The following is a 26,026-nucleotide window of genomic DNA, read 5'->3' as shown; positions in this document are numbered from 1 at the left end:
CATAGCCAGATAAATGGCTAAGAACTTCAAAACTACTGCTTGAAATCTTAGATGATAGAACAAAGCCTGTACTTAGTAACCTGAACAGGTGGGAAAGTAAAGTAGTATTTCCCAATTGAAACTTAGCTCTTTAAATATGTCAATTAGTAGTTCAACTTAACAACACTAAAGCAATTGTGTGACTCCATGGGATTTTACCATTTTCAAATATAGAATGTTCTTGGGTTACCAAATATAGATGAAGCATGCATTAATCAATACCAGGTGCATTAGCATCTGTAATGTATAGGCTGAAACATGGTGAAGGAAGGACAGAGGTGGCATGATGCATACTGAGTGTCTTGAGACATATCCCAACACAAGGCAACAAAAAGGAAGCTGGAACATTTCAGCCCAGGCAACAAAAGCAAGTGAGATGGGACAGAAACTGGGAATGAAGGTAAGAACTATGGTGTGTAGTCTGTGGTCTACAGTTCATAGGCAAAACTCTATAGTCTATACTCTATAATCTATAGTCAATAGTCTATAGTCAATAGTCTACAGTCAATGACCAGCAATAAACCTAGCCAAAAGCCGAAAATCTCAGGGAAGAAAAAAAAATGTATTAAAAATAGTTTTGATCCTTGGGTCCCTATTGTCCCTAGGAAGGATGCTTTTGTTGACTGCATTCCAGAAGCAGGGTTAATGGCAAGGTTACACTGTGGCCTAATCCAGGAGAACTAATGGAGCTATGCTCCATTCCTCCTCCGATTTCACTGCTACCTAGAAATATAATATGTAGAGGGAGGAAAGAAATTTCTTTCTAAGATTTATGATTCTAGTAAATATCCCAGAACATAGATACTAGCACCAAAGGCATGAAAAATATTTTCAGTAATGCCCAAATGTAAGAATATGCCTTTGATCATCAATTATCATGTGGGTATGTCTGTATCTGCCTTTCAGACGTGTGTGTGGCCATCATTACATTCACAACTGTAGCTCCGCTGAAACATACTGATGTTGAAACTCCTCACTCTGCGGTAGCATCAGTAAATCAGTGTAGAAAGCAAACCAGGTCAAAACTTAGCTTTAGCAAAATACATCTTCCAAACAGTCATGGCACAAGAAAACTGATCTGATCCAATTATCCTAAAACTTTATACTTTTACATATATATATGTAAAAGATGTCTAACAATAGCATCTCTCCCTGGAGATGCTTCACAAGCGAGTCCCATTGGTCTTGCTGCTGTGATCTGTGAAGTTCAGCTCCACGTGGTTGAAGGCAGGGTTATCAGTTCCACCATCTTCCACAGGATGCAATTTATAGCTTAAAACCTGATTCTTCTGAGGAAAAAAAAAGAGAGAGAGAGAAAGAAAGGTAACATGGAAATTTTTTTCAAAAAAGAAACTTTACTTTTGTTCAGTGACAGGTAATTTTTATTTCTCAAAAACAGCTTGGAAATCTACTGAGGGAGAGTAATATCCAAGCAATATAAGCCAGCAGACGATAGGACGGTGTACAAGAGACACTTGAGCTGTAAATGTTTATGTATGTGAAGAACTTATGAACTATCTATAGATACTCATAAGTAGTTTGTATCTATTAATTGTATATTTGTAGATACAGATATAGAAATAACCCTTCTGTGTCTGTTAAAGAAAAACGCTGGGGACTAATTGGTATTCTATTCAGATGATTAAATAAAAAGAAATCTCTAATTTAAGATAAACAAAACCCAACTTACTTTCTTAAAAGCATCAAAATTTGATAAAAAGTCCTGCTTGGTTAATAAGAATTGGGGGTCTAAGTTCTGTTTTCTTCCCCCTGAAAAACAAATACATTATTTACATTGCCATACAGACACCTATAATGACAAATTGATCTCCATCACACAGGCATTCAGCTTATGAACACTCAGAAAATGCAAAGAGACCCTTTAAGGTAGTGCTGAGAATCTAGCCACCTCCCCCTTTCCTAGATCTCAGATTCTACAAGCTGCTAACTGATGAATGTGAAGCTTGTGATAATTACACAGATAAATAGGTACGGGAAGATAACAGCTCTCAGTCCTAACCCAACTGCCTCAGCTGGTGCCACCTGGATAAAAGAGCTGTCTGTGCCAGTGATGACAGGAAGAGAGTTACCTACACGAGCTGACTTCAATTAGCAAACTCCTGCCTCTGTCTCTGCACTTTGGCCACCGTGAATAGTAACAGTAATGGAGAAATTAGGAACTGCTGACTTAGTTAAGCAAGAGGAATGCCACTTGCTCAGAGGTGTTTTGTACAAATCCTCTAAGATTTTGTTTTAAAAACAAAAATTCTTTACCTTTTTTTTTTCTTGGTGGACCTACTAAGACAGTTTTGAGAAGCAAGTGTATGGGCTTGAAACCACCACTATCTACATCTTTGAGGAGATGTGCTTAAAACTCAGATCCCTGCACTGAAGCTGTGACTGACCAGCTGGGAACTGAGGCCACTGAACTCTTGATTTTGCCATATATATATATAATTAGGGTTTCTCTGTCTGACAGAGCCCTGGCTGTCCTGGAGCTCAGTTTGTAGATCAGGCTGGCCTCGAGCTCATGGAGATCCACCTGCCTCTGCCTCCTAAGTCCTGGGATTAAAGGCATGCACCACCACACCCAGCTTCCAAGATGATTTTGATACCCACTAAAGTTTGAGAATTGCCACAGCACCTGCTCCTGTTTCACTAACATAGGAACAAGCACTCAGTGCAAAGAGTCAATGGAGCTGAAATGCCAGTGTCCAACTGGATTCTTATAGGTTTCTAGCACCCTACAGTTCATTGTAAGGAACATCAGAAGTGTATGTTTCTAGATCTTTTTCAAGGTTCTCACAGTTGCTGTGGTGGAAAAATGGCTTGTTGGTATAATTAATGAAGTGTTTTTATGACTAGATGTCTGCTCTCCTGGACATAACTTCATGCAGTTAACAAAATCAAGGAAGTTAAGGAAAAGAAAAGGCAATGCCAACAAGATACTCTGATATCCCAGTTTCTTTAAAAGACAGAAAGAGTGGAGAGGAGTCAAAAGAGCCAAAGATAAAAATACAAGGATAGGTGTATTTCAGATATGAACAACTGGGTAATTTGTGAAAATAAATTTATCTCTCAAAATAGATTAAGCAACAAGGCTACTACATTAATTCTTTATGACAAAAAACAATCGCTTTGGAAAGTGAATGCAAACGTTATTGTTACTGATACAAAGGCAACAAGATAGGAAGCAGTGTCACCTGCCTCCAACAGCTGTAGGAAAAATCAGCAGTTGTAACCAGATTGCACAAAGAAGCTGCTGCTAGCTTTACGTAACTTGAAAAGTGGCAACACCATGTGTTTGGACAAAGTGTGGCTAGCTGACAACAGTTAAAGAAGGCAAGGCAGTGCTCCCTGATCTGGCTGCTATGGCTATATATGTGAGAGGGAGTTTGGGGGGATTCAGAGCCCAGCACATCCACCAAACCCCAATCCCAGGCACTATGCTCTCTCACCTGGATATTGCAAGAGTTTCCCTGCCCTCCTTCCCTACAGTCCATTCTCAAACTGGATCAAATGCTCCTTTAAGAATTACTGGGAAATTAACTGGGAAAGATATTCATGGATTAGACCTAAGAGACAGTAGGAAAGAAAAAACGGCAAGAAAATGAAAGGAAACTTTCTAGACACAACATTTGACTAATAGAAGTTTTCAGAAAGGTAAAACAGAAAACTGCAAGAAATCATGAAAGGATAGCCTAAAAAAAAAAAATGCCTGGAATAGAGAGACATGAGACTCCAGAGTTAAAGAGCCATAGGGCAAGCTAGTCGTTGAAAGATGTGCCATCGCGATGGTTAGCAGGCAGCTTGGCATCAATGCTCAATAGCAGCACTGGGCGAGGAGAAAAGTAGGGATAAGATAGTTTAGCATAGCACTTATGCTCAAACAAATTTAGCAGTTAAGCTTAAGTAATATTTTTAGACATGGAAAATTTTCAAAACCTCTTCTGCTCTCTGTCCTTTTCAAGAAGATACATATAGTATTCAAAGGAATAAATGTAGGGGGAGGTGGAATGGCTCAGCAGTTAAGAGCACTTACTGCTGTTCCAAAGGACCTGACTTTGTTTCCCACTACCCACATGGTGCCTCTGAATTGCAGGTAAGGAGGGATTTGGCACCTCTTCTGGTCTGCAGACAAACTCTGCAGACTCCAGGCAAACATGCAGTGCAATTACACAACATACAACTAAAACACTCATATGTATGAAAATATTAACCAATTTAAAAAAATAAACTAGAAGTATCAACATAAATGAGAAATTACAGAACAGAGCCAGTGGGAACCCCAGCGCAGGAAGGGGTCCAAGAGAGCGCCCACAGTAAGAACAAAATAAAATCCCAGGATGAAACCTTCTTTCCCAGGTAACAAGTTACAGCTATGCATTATCAACTGATGACTAAAACTGTATTTACTCTTTATGAACATCTTCAAAGGCTTTCTGCTGTGTTCACACATAAATATTATAGTTATTATTCTTTACATGTGTGTACATTTTTGAAATTTACAGAGTTCATATTGGACAATGGAAAGATCCTTGCATAAAAGTGTTGTCAAGATACTTCTACCTTTGTAACAAGTGACTGTGTAAGTAAGTGTTCTCATACATCGGAGCTTTATCTCATAGCAACCTGCCTATGTCGTCCTCACTACACACGTAACAACGCTAGCACTTTGAGTAGAGTAGTTGCCTTGCCTGTGGTACCTTGCCTGAATCCAGGTAGCTACCAAGTGGCAGAATCAAGATTACCATGGTGATGGGTCTTCTGACTTATGTTTAGGTTCTCAAATAACTCCCTGAGTAAATTCTAAAAATTAATTTAAATCATCAATGGGATCAAGGTAAAGTACCATAGATAGCTATAAATCATACATAGGAAGCTCTTATATTTCTAGAAGGGAAGAGAAAAAAATATTAGGATATTTACCTGTTGATAAACTAATAAGTATCCCCACAAACAATGTTGCCACTGTTCCAACAGTACTGAAGTACAGATATGATAATGAATACAAATTGTCCATCAATGCAGTCCTGAAAGATATCAAAAATATAACTACAATAATTTACCATATTCCTAGCAAACAAAAAGTATGTGTCAATGATCCTGAAACTTACAATGCAATATTTAAGCATTTTTAATGTCATAATTGATGGTTCTGATCTCTAACTATTGAATCAAGAAATTAAAGTATGGGGCTGGAGAGATGGCTCTGTGGTTAAGAGCAATGGCTGTTCTTCCAGAGGACCCAGGTTCAATTCCCAGCACCCACATGTCAGCTCACAACTGTCTATAACCCCTGTTCCAGAGTATTTGACATCCTCACACAAACATACATACAGCAAAAACACCCATGTATATTAAAAATAAACAAATAGATAGATAAATAAATGACTAAATAAATAAAAAGAATTTAAAATATGATCGTAGAAATGAGAAAGGACTTTAAATATCAAAAGAATAAGGTGTCATAATTCTGTGGCTCAGGAGAAACAAGGCATGAGGCCACAGTCGCACAGGGCTCTGCAGCCTAGCGTAGGCAGGTTACTATGGACTCCCTGACAACACAAAAATAATACATAATCCCAGTAAAACCCTTTTTAATTTTTTTTATAATTCTTAGCTAGAATGCATAAATAACTAGTGTGTAATCAAATCAATATCCTAAGCTATCCTTGTCCCTGTGCAACAATTTTCAATTCACATCTTTTTTCTTTTTGTACTCTATTAAATTCCAGATCCCCCAAATGCCATTTTATGAGGACATATTCTAAATGAGTAGGTTTGTTACTTTTCTGAGGGGTTATCTTCACTTTGTCACAAATAAACTGTTCTTATACATGCCTCTTAAGATGGCAAACTGATGTCATTTGAATAACTTAGCTCATGTGTTGAGATCTTGGTCTTCATCCTACACTATTGGATATGGCAAACTTTTAGGAGATAAAGCCTAGTAGAAAGAAGGTAGGTCATTACAGGCATCCCTCAAAGGAGATGCTTGGGTACCCAGCCCCTCCTCCTTCTCTCTACCTTTCAGCTCCTTGAGCTGAAACCATCTCCTCCAGCACAGGCTGTCACCATTGTCTACTGTGCCACCAAAACTCAAAAGTATCAATGACAAGCCATCATGGCCTGAAATTCCTAAAGCCATGAGCCAGAATATCATTTTTTTATCAAGGGTATTTCATAACACAAAACTGAATATACATATTCATAATAAACTAGTAAGTGTCTGTAACTCTCCAATATTGTTCTTATCATTGAAGTCAGCCATAAGAAAGGTAGATAAAATTGCTGTCCACATAAAGCTTATATCCAGCAAAACAGAAAATACAATAAGCAATAAATAAGTGACAGGAAGTCCTATAAGAAAAAAATGGAGCAATGCTATATGACATGAACAGAGCAGAGAGGGGAGTCTACACTGCAATGAGTGATTAGAGAAGACCCTTGGGAAGATGAGACATCACTCACGGATGTCATCTTCAGCTTCAGCAGCTTCGTTGCTGGGCATAGTGGTGCACTGCTGCAATCCCAGAACTCTGGGAGGTAGAGGCAGGCAGATCTCTGTAAGTTCAAGGTCAGCCTGGTCTATAACTTGAGTCCAGAACAGACAAGGCTACACAGAGAAACCCTGTCTTGAAAAAATAAAAACCAAAAATAGATAGATAGATAGATAGATAGATAGATAGATAGATAGAGAAAATAAATCACCTTAGTTAAGATCTACCTCCGTGCTAAGAACAATGTGTAAAAACATGATTTTAAGGCACCAGCCAGATCAAAGTAATGAGAATTTCAGAAGCCAAAATCCCAGGAATAAGAGAAACATGCTGAGATGAATTAATGAAGTTGAGATGGTGTGGTATTGAGCAAAGAAAGAAAAGAAAAAAATAGCATAGAATAGTGAATTAAGAAGCAAATCCCCAGGAAACTCATTTGATTTACATTAGTTTGGTCAACAGCAAATCTTGACAATGGGGGAATCTTTTCAATAAGAGGAGCTTGGTTTACTGAAATTTCATGGCCTGCCTAGTCTACATACTAAGTTCCAGGACAGCCAGAGCTACACAAAGAAATCCTGTCATGATAAACCAAAAACAAACAAACAAATAAATAAATAAATAAGAGGAATAGCTTCATGACATTTTGAGCAAAAACAAAACCCACCAATTGAGAAAAAAAATCTTTAAAATGTATTTTGAGTAAAGAAATATCACAAATTCCTAAATAAACAAGAAAGAAAGAGATAGAAAGTCTGTTAAAAGTTGGGACAGTGTTTTTAGAAGGCAGGTAACAAAAGTAGATATCTGAATATCCAATAAGCAGATCAAAGGGTAGCCAACTTAATTAATCATAAAAGAATTAAAATTGAAATTACCAAGATTTCACTCATCAACTACTAAGAAGTTAAAAGAATCCAAACTCAATCTGGACAGCTCGAAACTCTGTCCAGTCAGCTACAGGATGTCTTGTTCCATCTCAGCTGCTCACTTGCTGTTTTGTACTGTAGGACTACTATAAAATAGTCCATCAGAAAGCCATAGAGGGTCTATCCATTTCAGGGTTAAGAAAAAGCAGCTTCAAAAACAAGACAAAACAAACAAACAAAAACAAAACAACTAGGATCCCCTACTAGTCACACACGTTTTAATGATGTAACATGAAATTGAATTACCTTTCCACATTGTGTATTTGGAAAGCACTGGTAGAAAACGGCATTTCTGTGGTTGACATCCAGTCTGACCCATTGTGTGTGCTGTTACAGCCATGGGTATCAAGGGACAATGGTAAGGTTCTCTCAGGAAGTGGAGGATAAAGCTGAGCTCCAATTCCTACCCATAAAGAAAAGACAAATCCAGCCAAAAGACCAGCGAATGCTCCCTGAAAAAAACAAGAGTGCTTTTAAAAGAAACATAATAGCATTCTCTTTGAAATAGATCTAATGTGATGAGAAAGTCGAGTTCAAAATGATCCAAACTGGCCAGCACTCTATCTGACTCTCCTCCCTACAGTGTGTCTGCCTCTTGTTAAGGTTACTATAGATCCCTGATGTCTCTGACTCATGAACTTCATTTCCACGTTACCTAATGGTTATGCTAGAAATGTCTGACATCATTACATATATTCTAGGTCTTTCCAGAACTTCATCCTATAATGGAAATGGACTTCTTGTTGATTTTCAAAAAGATCATTTGGATTTCATTTACTGCACACAATTAGTATTTCAAGACACACACATGTTTAGGCATAATACCAGACATATCAGCTCTTTCCAAATACTATTACAAATTATATTCACCTCCTTGGAGCTAGAATGATGTACAGGAACTACAGCTTGAAGCACTACAAGAACAAACTTTGTTGTCACAGTGAGTGGTAAAGATCCAATTACCTCTCTTTGCTGTGCTATGACTGAATACAGTTTTTAAATCTGTCTGAGCTTATTGATCTCCTTCCTTAAAGCTTAGAGACTCAAATTTAAGAGGATCAAGAATTTAAATGTACAAAAGATGTTGGTCTATTACATCATGATTATTTAAATTAGATTGCATTCTCCTAACAGTTTCCATTTACCTTCCTACACGCATAGTTCTTCACTGTACACTCTATCAAAGTTAAAATAAATAATTTTAGCCAAGACAAGTAACTAGTGACTGATCTCAAAGCAACCATGTCTTTATGGCTGAGAAGAAAAATGTAGTTGGAAAGGTAACCTTTAGCCATACCCATTAGCTATACTTACAACAGAGTTGGCAAAGGGTACCAAGATGCCCAAAGAAAACAAGCCCAGAAGTGGTCCACCAACCATGCCAAATATGCTGAGTGCTGCCTAAAAAAATAACACAAAGTCAACAGTTAGAAATCTCAAACACAGCATAATGTTTCAAGAAATTTCAGCAGGGTATTCAGTCTTCTTTAGAAAAAAAAATCATAATTTTATTCATGGCAGTCTTGTCATTAGCAGAGATCATTAACACCTGGAAACTTCCACTTCTTGATTTCAAGTGGCTTCCGTTCGGTTGGTTGGTTGGTTCTGAGACAGTATTATTACCTGGCTTTCGAAGACCCCTGTTGAAGTTTATTAATAAAGATACACACACATAGTTTAAGGCTATTGGCCTTTTGCTGAAGCAGTCTCTCAGCTAGCTCCTAACTTAACCCAAATTCTCAGGCATTCCATCTCTCCACTGGTTCTCACTGGCTACCTCTCTACTCTGTCTCCCCCTTCTGTCTTCTCTGAGTCTGTCCTTGTTTGCCTACTGGCAAGCCAGCTCTTTATTATGCAAAAAGCCACCTTTTTTTTTTACTCAGCTACTGGCTGGGGGAAAGCACCCTCCCCACAGCAGCTTGCCTTCCTTTTAAAGGCAGGTGAGGAAGCTATATCTACATATCCTGCTAGCTGGACATTGCTGGCTTTAAATAACAAGACTACACTTTTTCATAGTTAGAAGACACAATATGTGTGGGTCACCCCAACACGGGGTCATCTCACTATGTGGAACTGGCTGTCCTGGAACTCACTAGACAAGGCTGACTTTAATTTCATAGGGAAATAATGTGATTCTTGGGTTTACAGATGTAAAAGATGTCCTGGAAGGCTGAAGGACCTGTATCTGCTGTCTCTGTGAGCTACATTTACACCACCCCAGAAATTTTGGTACTGGCATGGTAACATGGGAGTACAGAGGCCAAATTCAAAGGGGTGAGCCACAGTTACCCAAAAGGGTCAGCTTGCAGAAAGGTCAGAATCGGAAAGGCTACTGGGACAGTAACTCAACAGTGTATTTATTCTCTATGAAGTAATCACACATGGGTTGAATTTCTAAGAACAGATGATAAGATCGACCTTGGGTCAAATCCTTGCACCTTAGAACTTAGAGGCAGAGCTGGCCTCATATGGCGCTGTCTCCACAGGCTGGTGGGACTGTCGCCAGAAGCCATGTTCTCTGGAAAAGCAACTTCCTCTTGTTGACTGTAAAGTACAGTTAGATAAAGAAAGCCCATATATATTTAAAAATTAATTTTATTGCAGAAGTTTGGAGGTCATAAATATAACTTTTAATTTAAGTTTGAATTGGTGTTGAACAAATAAGCTCTCTGCTTTTCAAATGATTTGAAAGTCACATTCATTTGCCTCTTTGTTGTGATGGTGGTTTGATTCTTTTTTCTTTTTTAAGTAAAATTACTGAACTTGTGCAATAGCATCAAGGAAATTACCTGAGGTGTCTTATATGAGTGTGCTCTAGCCAGGGTGGACACAGCTTAAATTATGAAAACTAAAGATTAAAATACAAAGAAGTAAAAGTTCCTGCTGCCTCCTCCTAAGAGAACTTTTGTTCTTCTAACCATGGAGCATAATGCCACTGAATGATGGACTTTAAATGAATCCTGTGGGGTGAAGCACCAGGGTTACTAACGTCCATTTCATCCAAGATCCTTATTCGCTAACCTTCTCAGTCCTATTGAAACATTTCAGTATCTGAAAATACTGCAATGTTCCTACCCAAGAGAAAAGCTGTTATGTGTATGCTGGTCACGATGATTGCGGTGTGGTACCGTTTCATTTTCCTGATGTTGTTTTCATTTTTTAAATAAACTATCATGCCCTTCAGGGGGGATTTCATAGGGAACCCCTTACCTTTACCTCCCACATGCCAAGATTGCCAAGATTAAAGGTGTGCGTCTATCCCTCAGGACCCTCAAAGAGGCTGCCAAGGGCTGGAGAGATGGCACAGTGGTTAAGAGCACACCCACCGCTCACTTGTTTACAAGGTTAAAACTTGGTCATTATGCTCTATCTTCATTCTCAAAAAGGTTAAAAATCACTGTCTTGGAAATATGTTTAGTCTTGTTTTCTAAATTTGGTAATGTTATTAATCCATTAATATAGCTTATAAAAGTCTAATGTGTTAGACTATTTATAAACTAAATCATACAAAAAAACCGTTATGCTCTCTCTTTATGGACTATGTTTGTTTTTAAGGCCCCAACTTAACAGGTATAAAACCTGAAGTCTTAGTCTTTAATTATTAAGATAAACTATAGGCCTTTTATTGACTGCAAGATTTTTATTTAGTATTTAGATCTACTTAAGATAGACATGGTCCTCAAACACGTAACCTATAGAATACGATAAATCACAGATCATAGCATTCTGTTTTCTCTTTACAACGTGTAGTTTAGAGCAGATAGCTAAATACTGATGCAGATAGTTTAACTCAAATATGCTAGCCTTCAAACCTGTCAGAGACCTACTGAATATGACATTTTAACACGTTTAAGCTTATTATCACAGGCAGAGACTACCAAATCCTAGCTGTAGCTCCACAAGGTCTCCAAGAAGATTTGAGCATGATAGATGACTTCAACCCTGGATTGTGGCATAACCAGTGGGCAAGACCGCCCCAAATGGCCCACCGCTGAGGTCCAGACTGAACTGTGGACAAGCTGGACACCCAGAGAGCTATTGTCTCATGCTGAAGAAAATGAGGTGAGGTCAATCTCTCACACGTTGTCCTTCCACAGAAAATCACAGGTCTCCTACTGTTGATGTCCAGACTGTCCATGTTGCAATAGAGACCTGAGACAGCTGTCTAGGCAATGGATTATGACAGACTCGTCATCTTTGTCATTTTAGTAGATACATACACTCATGTAGACTATACTTTACCCTTTTCAGGTCTCTAGTCATATTGACAGCTAAGCTGATGGTAGCTTGATAGCTAGAGAACAGGCAATTAGCTGCTTTACTCCAAGGTAATCCACTGTGTTAGTCTATTAGTCGATTCATTAGCTACTTAAAACTACTACATACTAGATCTCTTACTTGAAAAGGCAAACAGGTTCACCTTACCCACAGACCTCATGTTAAAGACAAACAGGCTTCAGAAGTCTTCTCAGTCCTCTTCATATGTGGGGGACCGGGCCTTAAGCCTCACTCCAGAGCTGCTACTGCCAGGTCTAGGACAGTCTACCTTGTTACCAGACTCAAAAAGCAGGTCTCAGCTGTAACCTTTTTTCATTCCTTTAGCTAAAAGACAGTGATTCTCCCAGCAGTCTCTTCTGTGTCTCATAGTAACTAGAAAAAAAGGCCTAAGAACACAAAAGGTATGAGGACCTAAGAAAGTAATTTTAGGGAAAGGTGACTTAAGGTAACAAAAAATTAAAAAATGCTTCAGATTTCTTCCTGTTGCCATGCTATTGTTGTATTAACTGTTTAGAGCTTTGATATTAATCACTAGAGCTCTAGTTTATTAATCTGACTCTGATAAAACATCCTACCATATGATGCACTATCATGGGTCCAAGCTCAGGATTATAAATTTCCGTTGATCTGTCTTTTAAGTGTAGACTTAAGAGTTGTTTCTCATTGTGCTAGACTTAGATACAGCCAGTCTTCTGGCTAGAGAGAAGAAGCCCTTCTTTTGCGGTATGTAATCATACTGAAAATCAAGTTCAAGTGAGCTTTTGCCCCTTCTATTTCATGGAAGGCTTCTGCCTTTCCAGAGCTCACCTTAAAGAGTGTTTATGCTGTTAACACAGAGCAGACTGTCTACTGCCTTTTCTACAATGTATATTCACTGTTGGCACAGGTGTGTGCCAGATGTGCTTCAGCTGTGCACCAGATACAAAGAACCAAACAGTCACTGCACACTCTCTCTGTCTTGGTTTCTCTCCTCTTGACTGTGCCTTGGGTGCCCCCCTTTCCACCTCTCCATCTCTCTGTCTGTCTATCTCTCTGTCTCTCCTCACCTTTGTACAATAAACCTCTTCATAATAGACCTGTTGTGTGTGGAATTTTTAAATATATTATTACAATGATATTATGCCCCATAAGTATGAACACTTTTATAGGTCAAATAAAATGTAAAAAGAATATTTAAAGAGCAGGGACATGGTGATTCGTTCACCAAGAGGCCAAACAAAACAGAATGAGTGAGTCAGACAGTATATCAAGGAAATGTTAGAAGATGTGTACTGAATCCTTGATTCAAATTAATTCCTTCAAAAGTCTGCACTGTGAAGTGGAGAATGTGTGGACTCTGTAAAAGAGAGCCAGAGCGTGAGAAGGATGTGTACTAAGGGGTGTGATACGAAGTCTGTGCTCAGCAGAGTCATGGGATGTGAGATAGACTTCACTTGGGGGAAAACCTATCAGATCGCCATGAAGCCAGTTACAACCGCATGATCTGAGAGCCAGGGCTATAGACATAAGGAAGACCCCTCAAAAAGTCTGTGTTAGGAAAGAAGACCTTACTTAGTGGTACAGGAAGGAATGGAGGGAGGTAGGCTTGAAGTCAGGATGGTTTCACCAAACAGCTCAGAACTGACAAAGAAAGAGAAGCCAATCACAATAGGAATCGGCAGCCATACTGCAAATGATGGAGAAAAGCACATTCCCACACCCATGCCAGCGAAGGTCAATGAAGAGTTGACACTGTATACTGGCGCCTGAACCAAGGCTCCTCCCTGCTGAGCAGTGTCATAGGAGTCCTTAGGGAACAAGCCGTCAGCAAAGTGCAGAAATAAGGAAGCTCCATCAGTGGAAATCACTTCGGGGGTGTTGGGGGTTGAAATTACCCAGCTCCCTTAAAAGAAAACCACTTCTCCCCTAGTTTATTGATCATAAAGGACGTAGCTTACATATCTCAGGCAGGTCATTCCCTCGGGCTGCCTTCTTCCAGCACAGATGTCAGTGTCACTGGACAGTTGGTCAGTAAGAATCTCTATCATTGGGACATCCTCAAACTTTGGGCAATTCTATGTTCTCCATACCTGTGTTCAGTCCAGGTTAGTTGCTAACTTCTTACTTCAGAGTTTATTTGGTAAGAGTAAATTTGGTTAAGGTTTCTAAAAGTTGCACTGTGCTAAGATAGCCTGGTTCCTGGAAATCCCTGAAAGAAGGTTGGAATTTCCCAGGATTGTTTTCTCATGGTACTAAGTGGCTCACAGTCACTTGGATAGGCCTATGGCTATCATTTATCTTGCAGCCATGGTAACGCTCACACTTGACCACTTGACTCTGAAGTGGATCAGTCATTAACAACTTATGTGAACTGTGAAAGTCTGTCAAATCTCAAACAAATTTCCACTGATGGGTAAAGAGTGGGTTTTAGCATTCACAGACCAACCTGGTGGGAACTTAACTGATTCATCATCAGAGAGTCTAGGAGAGTCAATATCCACCTGAACAACTGGGGAAGATAAAACAGAATGGACTTCAGCTATGGATTGAGGGCAGACTAACCAGCACTGTGGAAAGTGTAGTTCAACAGTCCTGGACCTGACTATAGTGACAGACAGATCGTGGGAAATCTATGGAGGCACACTCAGCATGTTGGCTGCTCAGTGGGGACCAAAATGATCCGTAGTAGAAAGTATCAGTGACCTCAATTCCAAGAAATCTGAGAAATCACAATTAGATAAGAACACCAAGTCCCCCGAGCTATACTATATGGGAACAGCACAGGGGTACAAAGAGGACTCAAAATCAAGCAGCAAATTCTGGTGGCATCCTGTGTGCAGGCAGCGATACTGAAGATGCAAAACTTAAACTTAGATGTGATCTGATACAGCAAAGTTTGGATCCTGCCTGTCTCATACGGTACCTTCAGGCAGCACAGAATGTAGAGACAGAAGCTGAAGTGACTCAGAAGGCCACCAGGCAATACACCAATAAAAATCTTGGCAGAATGATCAAGGTTAGTGAGCTACTCTGTGAGGCTATCCTGGTGTAGGACAGGAATGCTATCAGTGGACTCATTTCCCTGTAGTGGAAACGTTGGTGTTTGGCTGTCTAAGTTGGCCAGTGGCTGGGCATGTCTGCCTCAACGTTTGCTGGAGACAAGCCGGCTTAGGAGTGACCTTCAGCATAGCTTCCAATGGAGATACACTGTTCTTACAGTAGACAGCCTGAATGTGCACCACTTTATAGACGGGGGAGTTCAGAGGCCTGGGGAGTGGACTCCGGTGTAGGAACTCGAGCGACGAGGCGTTCCCATGGCATCACTAACATTCTCCTCTTTGAAGTTTGTCCAGCATCCTTTACTGGGAGATGTTTTGGCATTGACAATTTCAGTATGTTTTTCTTGGTAACAATTTCATCATCAGAAACTCAAAGTACCACGGGAAGTAGAAACAGACTTTAAAACAGACCCACCATGAAATGTTCGCCAGGCTCTACACACCTTGTGATCAGAGTGAGTTCTAGACCAGTGCTTCCCCCGGTTTCCCACAGAAGTGGATGCCAATGGGCCCATCACCAGTCCCAGATCAGAGACATGGTTATGGCCCAACCCTCCCAGATGAAGTACTGGCTCCTGATGGGTTCTGAAGGAGGGGCACATCAGATGTCTTCAGATGTGTACCCACAGAGGAGCTCACCAGGCTCCAGCACATAGTTCCAAATCCATGGTCACACAGAGATGCCTCTAGTTAACTTAGTCTCAAAAATAGAACAACAACAACCAAATAAATAATAGATGATAGATAGATAGATAGATAGATAGATAGATAGATAGATAGATAGTGAATGTGGGAGGGGAGACTTGTAAGGAAGAGAAAACAGTAATAAAGATTCAAGGTTACAATAATCAGAATACACATTATAGTAAATGAAACTGTCGAAGAACAAACTGTAAATGTTTTTCTGTTGAATAAAATTTAAAAAAAAATATACTTGGTTAAAAAAATCAACCAGGAAATCATTTCACTCTGTTTACTCTTTATTAACAAACTGAAGTCTTTCTGTAAAAGTAAAAAAGAGATGAAATGCATGTCAAAATTATCTTGCCCACTTACTTCAGCCTTCTAATTTTCGTTGCCGTATTTGAGGATTTGGGGTGGTCTTAGTGACTAACCTCCCCAGGACAACCTCTCACCTTCTGTTTAATTTGCGCCGAAGATGAACCTTCGCAGTGCCTTGAGCAGCTGATCCTGGCAGTGCTGTACACCATTGCTAGGGGAGCTAACCAGGGTCATGAACCAGATACCATCAGGGACAGATGGCCAACGAACTAGAAGAGTCTCCAACCTCGGAATCTGAGGTAGTCTTCCCCTTTTTCTATACCTACATGCAGACTGGGTCACTTACTGGCCATTTCTCCCATGAAGGAAGTTGGAGGTATCCTGGGAAGGGCGAATTCTGTTATAAGGTTTAAAAGGTTTACATGTGGTCTAAAATGGCTTTGTCTCTTGGAAGCCTTGAGGGCCATGATTAGAAATTTCTAGGGTCAAGCTGCATTACAGACCCAACTGACACATGGTCTCAACCTTGTAAGGCATGTGAATGAGTCTACAGCTGCCATTTATCTCTGTGATTATATGTCTCATTGCATACAACATATCTACACCAATACCACAATGGGCTACTCAACGGGTGGCAAGAAAAAAAAAAAGTGAAGGGTCTTTTGACACTGTGTCAGAGAAAGCTGCTAAAATAGAAAGTGTGGGGCTGGAGAGATGGCTCAGCAGTTAAGAGCCCTGGCTGTTCTTCCAGAGGTTCTGAGTTTAATTCCCAGCACCCACATGATGGCTCACAACCATCTATATTGAGATCTGGTGCCCTCTTCTGGTGTGCAGGTGTACATGCAGGCAGAACATCAGACACATAATAAATAAATAAATAAAAATAAATAAATAAATAAATCTTTACAAAAAGAAAAGAATGTGTGAGATCCAAAATTTCACCTCATGATAGAAAAAGGTCAAGTTTCAGTCAAAATTCATTCCTAAAGCAAGAACCAAGAAGACCTAAAACGGTTCTTACTGGTGGATCTCATTTATGAAACATTCTTTCGTGTGCATGGGCGTGCATGCGTATGAGTGTGTGTGTGTGTGTGTGTGTGTGTATGGGCATGTGTGTGTGTGTGTGTGTGTGTGTACATATGCACATACCATGTGCGTTTGTACAGGAACACGTACTTTTGTGTGAGGGTGTCTGTGTTCTCCACCTTATTTTTGAGACAGGGTCTCTCATTGAACTTGAAGCTTACCAGTCCAGCTAGATTAGGTGGTCGGTGGCCTCCTGGTCCACCTCTGCAGGTCTGGGTTACAGACACCCCTAGCTTTTTTATGTGGGTGCCAAGGACTTAAACTCAAGCCCTCATACTTTCACAGCAAGCATGTTGCCTCCGCACCTTTATATAACAACACTTTAAAAAAAATAGTACATTTTTATTTATTTTGTGTGTATAAAAGTATGTGTGTGTGAGTGAGTATGTGCATGTGTGCATGTATGTCAAAGTGTCTGCACGGAAATCTGAGAAACCTTCCAGGTTTTAGTCCTTCTACCATGTTGGGGAACAAACAGCCTTCAGACTTGGCATTTGAACCATCATACTGACCCCCTTTATATAACATTTTTCCCATGAAAAAAATTATAAGAATGGAAAGTAGATTCGAGGTTTTCAGAGGCCAGCAGGGGAAGGGGGGTGGGTGAAGACAGACAGCTGTAGGTGAAGCTGTGAAAGGCAGCAAGAGGAAACCTAGTGATGATTTCATCACTCTGTGTCTTCTTCATTGTTTCAACCCCAATATCCCAGCTGTAACAGTGTCCCATCAAGATGTTACCATTGCAAGACATTTCTGCAAGCTGTTGCTATTAAGTAAAGGGTATACATAAACTCTATAGTATCTTAACTTTGTATAAATTTGTAATTATCTCAAACTACAGTTTTGAAATGTTGAAAATAAGGATCTGGAGAGATGGCTCAGCAGCTAAGAGTTACTACCCTTACAGAGGACCTAGTTTTAGTAGCCAGCACCTACATCAGACAGCTAACAAAACTGCTTCCTACACCAGCTCCACAGCTTTTGATGCCCTTTGGCCCCTGTGGGCACCTGCCTGCACGTGTCACACATACAGACAAGCAGGCATACGCACACTCACACATACACAGGTAAAAGAAGAAGCCATGTTAAAAAAAAAATTAAAACTAATTCAATCATCTTTGTCCCTCGATACATCCAAGTGTAGATAGAGAGCTGAGAAAGTGAAGGTGGCCACGTGAACATTTAGGGTAATGATTTAGTGGTTGTGACGCGAGTCTTGAGACTCGTTCTTACCTGTAACAAGGCTCCCATCAGGGATGCCAAGGCAGCCATTCCAATGCACAGAGCTCCGTACAGCACACCTACATGACAACACAAAAGGCGGAGTGCAAGTGTGGACGCAGAGGAGTACAGTCCTCAATAAAATGAGCACCACACCTTTGAGTCCACCCTTGAGTGGATAATGTCGTTGAGGTGAGAACACCACCACAACAAAGTCAGCAGGACGAGGAAAGGACCATTTTCCACTAGATCAACAGGATGCAAGGAAGACAAAGGAAACCCTTATCCTGTGCCTCAGATTAGTCACAACAGTAGGTTACATAAAGAAAGGAATCCCTGGAATTAACGACAGAGGTTTTAAGACTTAGCAGCATTGTGCTGTTCATTTAATCCTCCACAAACATTTGCTTAAGGGGAGGTGCTGGCCTCTGCTGAGGACAATGTGGGGGAGGAAGGAGACAATAAACAGCAGAATCGGAGCCCTCTGACTTTCAGTAGTTCATTCGTTCTGGGAGGTGGTAATCCACACCAGCCCATGGTTTGGGTTCTTTGGTCCCCTCATAATCTCCACCAGCTTCCCCAGCCTTTCCTGTTAAACTAGCAAAGAGAGGACATTTAATCCGTATCGCATTCCGCCTTCAGCCATGGTCTTTTCTCTGAACTGCTTTACAGAAGGTTCTCAACACACCACTGGTTGGTAAGTGGTTGGATTGTTTCCTTTCCAACTTCACAGCAGTTTCTTAAATACAAGTGTTGCTTTTAAAATTAAGAGATACTACCCCCACTAAAGCATTTTATTCTTAAAATATCTATTTAGAGAAAATTAACTGTTATCACAATATAATTTCCCATGCTCAATTTTTTTTAAAAAAAAAAAGAAAGGAAAACTACAGAAGAGCAATTTCTTATCACAAAATTAGTGCATTCCTTCTGTTGTTGGTAATGCCTTCTTTGTCCCAGCATTCACATACTTTTGTTAAGAATATTAGGTAAATTATCTGATCCTGACAACAAAAAAAATAAAAGCACCATTTTTCCCCCTCAAAGTGCTCTTGTTGTAATGACATTTATAGGGCCCGATCTATAGAGACATAGTATTTAGATTTAACTAAATTCTGCTCTGTTTAAGACATCATGAATGGTGACCATCAAGGGTGACCATAATTAATCCAAAGTTAAGTAGTTGACTGTCATGTTGTTGTCTGTGATGCCCTTGACTACAAAAGCCTCTATGCAATGATTGCATAGAACCCTTCAAAATACAGAAAATTCAGGCTAGATGTGAAGTGCTGAAGATGTAATCTCAGCACTCAGGAGGATGAGGCATAAGACTCATGAGCTCAAGGCCAGGCTGGGCTGCATAGAACAACCCTTCTTTAAAACTGAGCGACAATATTACCACTATTAGTAATTATCATCAAGGACAACAAAACAGGATCCTTGGACATTGTCCTGTGTGGTTCTTTAATAATTAGATTATATCTCTCTCTCTCTCGACTAACCCCAGCTGCCCATAAACTCATGATCCTTCTACCTCACACTCCCAAGGGTCAGGGCTACAAATGCGCGCCACTGCTGTCATCATGTTTGAATTAGTGCCCATGTCTTCTTCGCAGGTATGATCAGCTCTACAGCATTGTAAGCACATGTGACCCGGAGACGTATTGGTCCTAGGAGGTGCTTAACGATTCTTCGGAGGACAACTTCTAGAGTCTCCAACACAGAAGCAAAGATTCTCTCAAGCAGAATCGGGAGGAAGGGAACTTACTCATTCCTTGGGAAATCCAAGACAGGGACTTCTCCGAGAGTGACCTGAAGCGAGGTTTAATGAGATCTTCCACAGTCACCGCTGCCAGGGCATTGATGCTGGAGGACACAGTGCTATGAGGAGGACCAAGCCTTGATTTAATGATGCTTTTAGTGGGAAGGAAGAAGAAGAAAACACACTACCACTTCTAAAATGGGAGCAGACGGGGCTGGAGAGATGACTGGAGTTCACTAGCCACTCCTCCAGAGGACCTGCGTTGTGAGGTGCAGCACCTGAAGTAACTCGCAACCATTTGTAACTTGAGTCTGAGGGGATCTGATACCCTCTCCTGAACTCTGAGGGCACTGCAAGCATGTGGTGCACAGACCTACATGTAGACAAAACACCCGTGCCCACAAAATAGTAAAATGAATTAAATAGAATTATGTTCTTTTATTTTTAATAATCACAGTACCCTCTTTCTCAGAATTATTATCTTTTATGAACGAGTCAGGCAACATAGATAGATTTAACAGAAAAGGACAAAGGATGTGTTAGAATTGCTTGTATTTCCCAGGTGGCCTTCTGTATCTATAAAATGAATTTGAATATACTACTCAGATTATCACGTAACAACTTTAAGATATAGTTTCTGTGTACATAGAAATAACTACTGTTGAAAGGGTTAGACTAACTTTGTAACCTGTATGTCTTCTAAAGCCTATAGTTTTGAGTTTTAGGTTCAGGTTAAGCTAAAGCCTCTTAGTACCTTTCCAGAGAATGGAAAAATGTGACCCTATCTATGAGGACAGATAAAAAAAAAAGGCAAGCAAGCAATGACCTTCACTCAGCAAAAAGAAAAACTCCTGTCTTTGAGATAGCATTTCTTAGCAACAAACCTAGACTTCTTCTGAGTAGCTTTTGACCTCCAGCCAAAAGTCTGTAGCCCCTAATCTTCAAGGATGAGCTAACCACCCCCACCTTCAATTGCAGCTGCATCCACACTTGGCAGGACTGGCCAAGCTTGAGCACCTACGACTAACCAATTATCTTACTCTATAGCTTCCTCATCCAATCCTAAATTGCCAAGACTGCAACTTTAAATCTCCCGCAATTTTTCTTTTAAAAACCTAAAGGCCTTTGTCTCCCCCCAGTGCCACTCTTTGCTGACCAGCAGAGGTGACCCCATTGTGCAATGGTTAATAAACCTCTTGCTTTTGCAATGAGTCTTGGTCTGGGGGAGTTTCTGGGAAGGGCGAGATCTTGAACTCCTGAGCTGTGAGACCCCAGGTCTTACACTGTAAGTCCTCAGCAACACATACCATAAATACCGTACTATTAACACCCTAGATCCTCATTAGTATATACTGTATATCTGCTGATAGTAATTCCCTAGATCAAACATAAGAAGAACCTGCAACAAAGAAGTTCAATGGCGAGACACAGATTCTTTACAAGATGTACAGCATTCAACATGCAATCAGATTTGAGTCTATTTGAGTCATGATTTAGCCTCACACACTTTCTAAACCAAGACAGAAGCCACTCGTTTTTAATACTCAGCAAATGTTAAAGCTACCATCAAGTGGTCATTGGCATAATGACCATATTGGTAATGCAATGGTGTGTTAGAAAGCAGAGACCTAGTCAAGTGTAGAGCCTGATGACAACAGAATGACCCCATAGGTGGCTGACCAACAGAAGGATATGTGGGATAGTTTGCCTACTTTCGGTCATTTGTGACCATGTCCAGCATTCATCTTTACCTCTCAGAGTAATCAACAAGAAAAGAAAGATACTATGATGATTAATTTTAATGGTCAACTTGATCAGATAGGGAAATGCATAGGGTATTAGTAAAACACATCTCTGCATTTGTCTTGAGGGCATTTCCAGGTCACAATGAATGGATTAATACCTTGATGGAGTGGGCAATGATAGCGTTATTGAGGAGTGGTGGAGACACAGGAGGTAGAGCCTGCTTTGATGAAGTGGGTCGCTGGGGGTATTTCCCTGGGTGCTCTATCCTCTTCTGGCCTCTTCCACGAAAAAGATCTTCCACCATTGCTCCCACCACCAGAATGTTTTGTTGAAATGCCTAGACCCAGGTAAATTTGAGTTGAACCCTCTAAAACCATGATCTAAAATAAGAAATTCCTTCCTGCAAGTTGTTTTCTCATGCATAGGCCAAAATAACAGTAAGTCCTTACAAAAAAGACACCCTCATAGAATCAGTTTTATACCTTAATGTCCCACTGTAAGCACAGGCCACAAACAGTCCGGGAACTCCAGGGTAATTTCTCAAAATGTCCAGTACCATATAAGGCATAAGCTGAAAAATTCCAAAATTTATACCCAAGTGTTAGTTGTTATTACACAAAATTAATACACAGTGAATCTCCCCTAAAGAAAGCGGGAGACTCTACATAACTCCAAAGATATAAAATGAAGTCAACATTCATTGTATGAATTCTCAAAGATAATCCTCTCATTTTTTAATCCCACAATTATATTAGGGCAGTTCATTTGCGCTGAGGTGAATTGACCTATCTTCATTCTGAGGCCCCAGGTACTTGGTCATCGAGCAGGTTTTAGGAAGTAGCTTTGGCAGGAGCTTGGGCTCCTGGAGTCAGGATGTGCTAACCTGGAGCTGTACTGTAAGTTTACAGGAAAGTGCATGTTATAGAGAGAGGCCCAGGAAGTCTTATGGCACAGCGCGTGGGTCTGAAGCTTGGTCCCAACTGCCCAGCTGTTTACCTAACTCCTCACTGCACCTTGTTTTCCTTATCGTTGAAAGAAAACTAATAATACACTGCCTCAGTGTATTACTACTGCCTCAGTAATAATTCACTGCCTTTTAACTGTGAAAGGTAAAAAATGGACTTTAAATTAAGCATATTCCAAAGTATCTATCTGGCTTATTGTAAGAACCTGATGAACTCTCACTATGATTCTATTTATTAGCAACATGACCTTGGGCCAATCAAAAACCCTCACTGAACCTGGTCTAGTGGCACACTGCTTTAATCTCAACACTTTGGAGGCAGAGGCAGGTGGATCACTGTGAGTTCGAGGCCAGTGTGGTCTATACAGGGAGTTCCAAGATAGCCAGAGCTACACAGTGAGATCCCGTCTCTGTGGAACCGAAATCAAGCATGTTAAGACGCCTGACACAGAGTCACAGCGCCTAGTCAGAATGCAAACTGACTAGTCTGTTCCTACATTTAAATGTAGTCTGTTCCTACATTTAAAACTGGAAGGTAGAAGCTTAAGCGATCACTGAGCTGTAAGAGCCCTGGATGCTTTTGCAGATGACCCAGATTCTGTTCCCAGCACCCACAAGGAAGTTCATAGCCATCACTAACTCCAGTTCTAGGTCATCTGTCTCCCTCCTGACTTCTGGAGGCACTGGGCACGCAAGTGGCACACAGACATACCTGCAGGCGAAACACTCACACACAAAACATAAAATAGGAAAAATGTAAAATTTTAAGGTAAATGAGAAAGGGAAGATTGCTTATAAGTGAATGCTTTTACAATATCTACAAATGTCTGTGATAACATGTTTTATATATTGTTCCTATTAACCAAGCTTACTATTTTTACTTCCAACCCTGAGTTTTTCTATCCAAAATCCGGCTTGAAACTTTTCCAGGTATTGTAACAGTTTAGTTTTTTATACAGAAATCTTCATACTTGCTCTATCTGCTATGTTTTACTGCGTGACTTCCAGAAGTAAAAGGCAGCTACTTGCATTGTATGGGCATTTGTCTCCTCAAAATCGAAAACTTTTCCTCCTAGCACCACACATGCTTTGTAATATCAGTGTACATGTGAGAAAGATGTGACTCCAAACCTGGTCAACTTCTGACACTTTCTTGGATGTCCAAGGGTCACAGTCATGGTATCTGGAGTACAGGGCGAGGCCACAGAACACAGAGCAGGTGAGGATGATCCAGAGGCCCACAAGGTTGATGTAGAGCGACCTAAAGGAGAGAAGGCAGCCAGTAACAGCCGTCATCTCTATCCCAACCACTAAGAAAACTGTGACTAGAACACGAGACAATGCTATAATTATACTTACTAAATACACATAATATTTTGATTCTCAGAAATGATTTCACTCGACCAAATCGCCTCTTTGATGTCAATCAACACTGCACCTAGAAATCCTAGCAGATGCTTTTTCTCGGTGAGTGTGTGCTCCTACATGGAATTCACCGGCCGCCCTGGCTTTATAACAGCATCTAACCATGACACACGAGGCCTCTTACCATAAAATAAGGATCTTAATAGGCACTAGCGCAGTAACTTACTTATTTTACTTTAAAAAGTAGTTAAATTATAAGCTGCTAAACAATAGTCAGCATCTATTATCAATTCACTAAAGTTCTTCCATCACAGTTTGTAAGACCACCCATGAAGGATGAGAAACACACCTGTATTCCTGGGCAGGTTTCTCCTCAAATCATGTTCTCTCTCACCCATTCTCTATCTTCACATGCCATTCATTAAAGCAGAAAAGGGAATGAACGATTACATTTGTACGTCTAACTCAGCATTCTACTAAACTTCCCCTGTGGCATAGTATTTCTTGTGCTTATTTACAAGCTTAGATCTGAAGCTCAGTGAAATAAATAATTTGTACAATGTCATCTAAATAGCAAGTTAAAGGGCATTATAACTGTGATTAAGGCTGATAATACAATTCATACTGCTACTGCCAAATGAACACTCTGTCATATTGTTTTGAAGAACTTACATTTCTCTACAGTGTCATTTCAGTGTTCCCAGGCTGCATATACTTTTCTAATTTGATGTTGTTTCCTTGTGATAAAAGCCATATACAGAGCCTTTCCGTGGGGCTCAAAGCAAGCTAGACAATTATTCCTCCATCGAGCTTTCATTTATAATTTTTTAACTTTTGTAGGTTCTTGAGTAAATACTTGATGAGGGTGTTGAAGGTGTCTTACTTAATAAGTCATAGAAATATTTTCAAATATTTGATTGAAAACATCTGGTGCACCTGGGGCTCTACTACTGAACAACTCACCAGCCAAATTTGGTTCTTTTGTTGATCATTTATTTTTGGAGTTTCATGATGCAAAGATTTAAAGATTGAACTAAAGTTGACCTCTGGAAGCATTCCTATAATAATATAGTTATTACCATAGTTTTTAAAGGTTCATACACCCTAGTTTGGCTTACAGTTTGGCCTGGAGTCTGCTTTTACAGGAAATGTATCTCTGCACTTGGGACTGATTGACACCATAGATGCTGGTCCATGTGAAAGTGCCCCCGATGATGATTGTCCAGAATGAGTGTCTTTGCAAAGGGTTAGGATTAAAACTGGATGAAAAGAAAAGGGGAGCAAATACAAATTGTTCACAAAAGACTAAAGAAAGTTCAGAATACTTTCAGATGCAAGCAATCTACACTCACAGACATACAGAAGAATGTCCAAATTTATAATGTCAAAATACAAATGTTTCTAATTTAAATTCAACTAAGTAAACAATGATAATTCCAGATATTATCATATTCCAAATGTACATACATGTCCTTATCACTTTGAGCATTTATATAAATTTTTCTCCCATAGTCTTAGGAAACTATTATTAGGCAAATTGGCCTTGCCTTGTTGGCAGGAGAGGGAGGGGAGATATTCAACATGTACCATGTAAATAGATATCTTACCATTGTGTGAGCGTAATTCCTTCCCTAGCACATGTCCAATCATAGTTAATCTTAAGAGGTCAATGCTCTAAAGGTACATACTTGTTAAAATTATGTCATTATAACTATGCTTTCTTAGAATTCTATGTGCATAAGTTAAATGCAAACAGTTTTAAATCCCTTCATGGTGGGCACAGCTCAAAACACTCTCGGAAAAAGCTCTGCTTCTGTTTGAAGTATCTCTTAACTCTTTTCAGCATGTCATCTTGGTGGGGGAACGTGTTCATCTTCAGTTAAATATGAACTTTAAAACTTTCTACAAAGGGAGCTTTCACTTACAGAAAATTATAAAATAGAGAGACTCGATCCCATGGCCTGGCATCTTATGTATGTCAAATTCCAAGAACCCTGGTGCTCCTACTCTTTCTCCTGTGGAGAGTATTCTACCACATTAGCCAAGAAGTCAAGAGCCAAAAAGATTCAGTGAGCTAGCTGAAGGAGCTAAGA

At 40.0% G+C, this 26,026-nt stretch overlaps 1 protein-coding gene across 1 annotated transcript in view; it reads right to left on the bottom strand.

The window, feature by feature from the left end:
- Nucleotides 1–1,202: 1,202 nt before the first annotated feature.
- Nucleotides 1,203–26,026, bottom strand: part of Slc5a8 (solute carrier family 5 member 8) — a 46,607-nt gene continuing 21,783 nt past the window's right edge. The window contains exons 6-15 of the mRNA XM_055627936.1: nucleotides 25,052–25,192; nucleotides 23,700–23,829; nucleotides 22,087–22,175; nucleotides 19,865–19,977; nucleotides 18,109–18,176; nucleotides 8,786–8,872; nucleotides 7,718–7,923; nucleotides 4,969–5,072; nucleotides 1,730–1,809; nucleotides 1,203–1,328 (exon numbers count right to left, since the gene is read on the bottom strand). Coding sequence (XP_055483911.1) covers nucleotides 1,203–1,328; nucleotides 1,730–1,809; nucleotides 4,969–5,072; nucleotides 7,718–7,923; nucleotides 8,786–8,872; nucleotides 18,109–18,176; nucleotides 19,865–19,977; nucleotides 22,087–22,175; nucleotides 23,700–23,829; nucleotides 25,052–25,192 — 1,144 coding nt within the window. The remainder of the gene's footprint in view (nucleotides 1,329–1,729; nucleotides 1,810–4,968; nucleotides 5,073–7,717; nucleotides 7,924–8,785; nucleotides 8,873–18,108; nucleotides 18,177–19,864; nucleotides 19,978–22,086; nucleotides 22,176–23,699; nucleotides 23,830–25,051; nucleotides 25,193–26,026) is intronic.

The sequence above is a fragment of the Psammomys obesus genome, unplaced genomic scaffold (genome assembly GCF_907164565.1).
Source record: "Psammomys obesus unplaced genomic scaffold, mPsaObe1.curated_primary_1811, whole genome shotgun sequence".
NCBI lineage: Eukaryota > Metazoa > Chordata > Mammalia > Rodentia > Muridae > Psammomys > Psammomys obesus.
The sequence above is the reverse complement of the archived record's forward strand: the minus strand, read 5'-3'. Positions and strand labels throughout refer to the sequence as shown.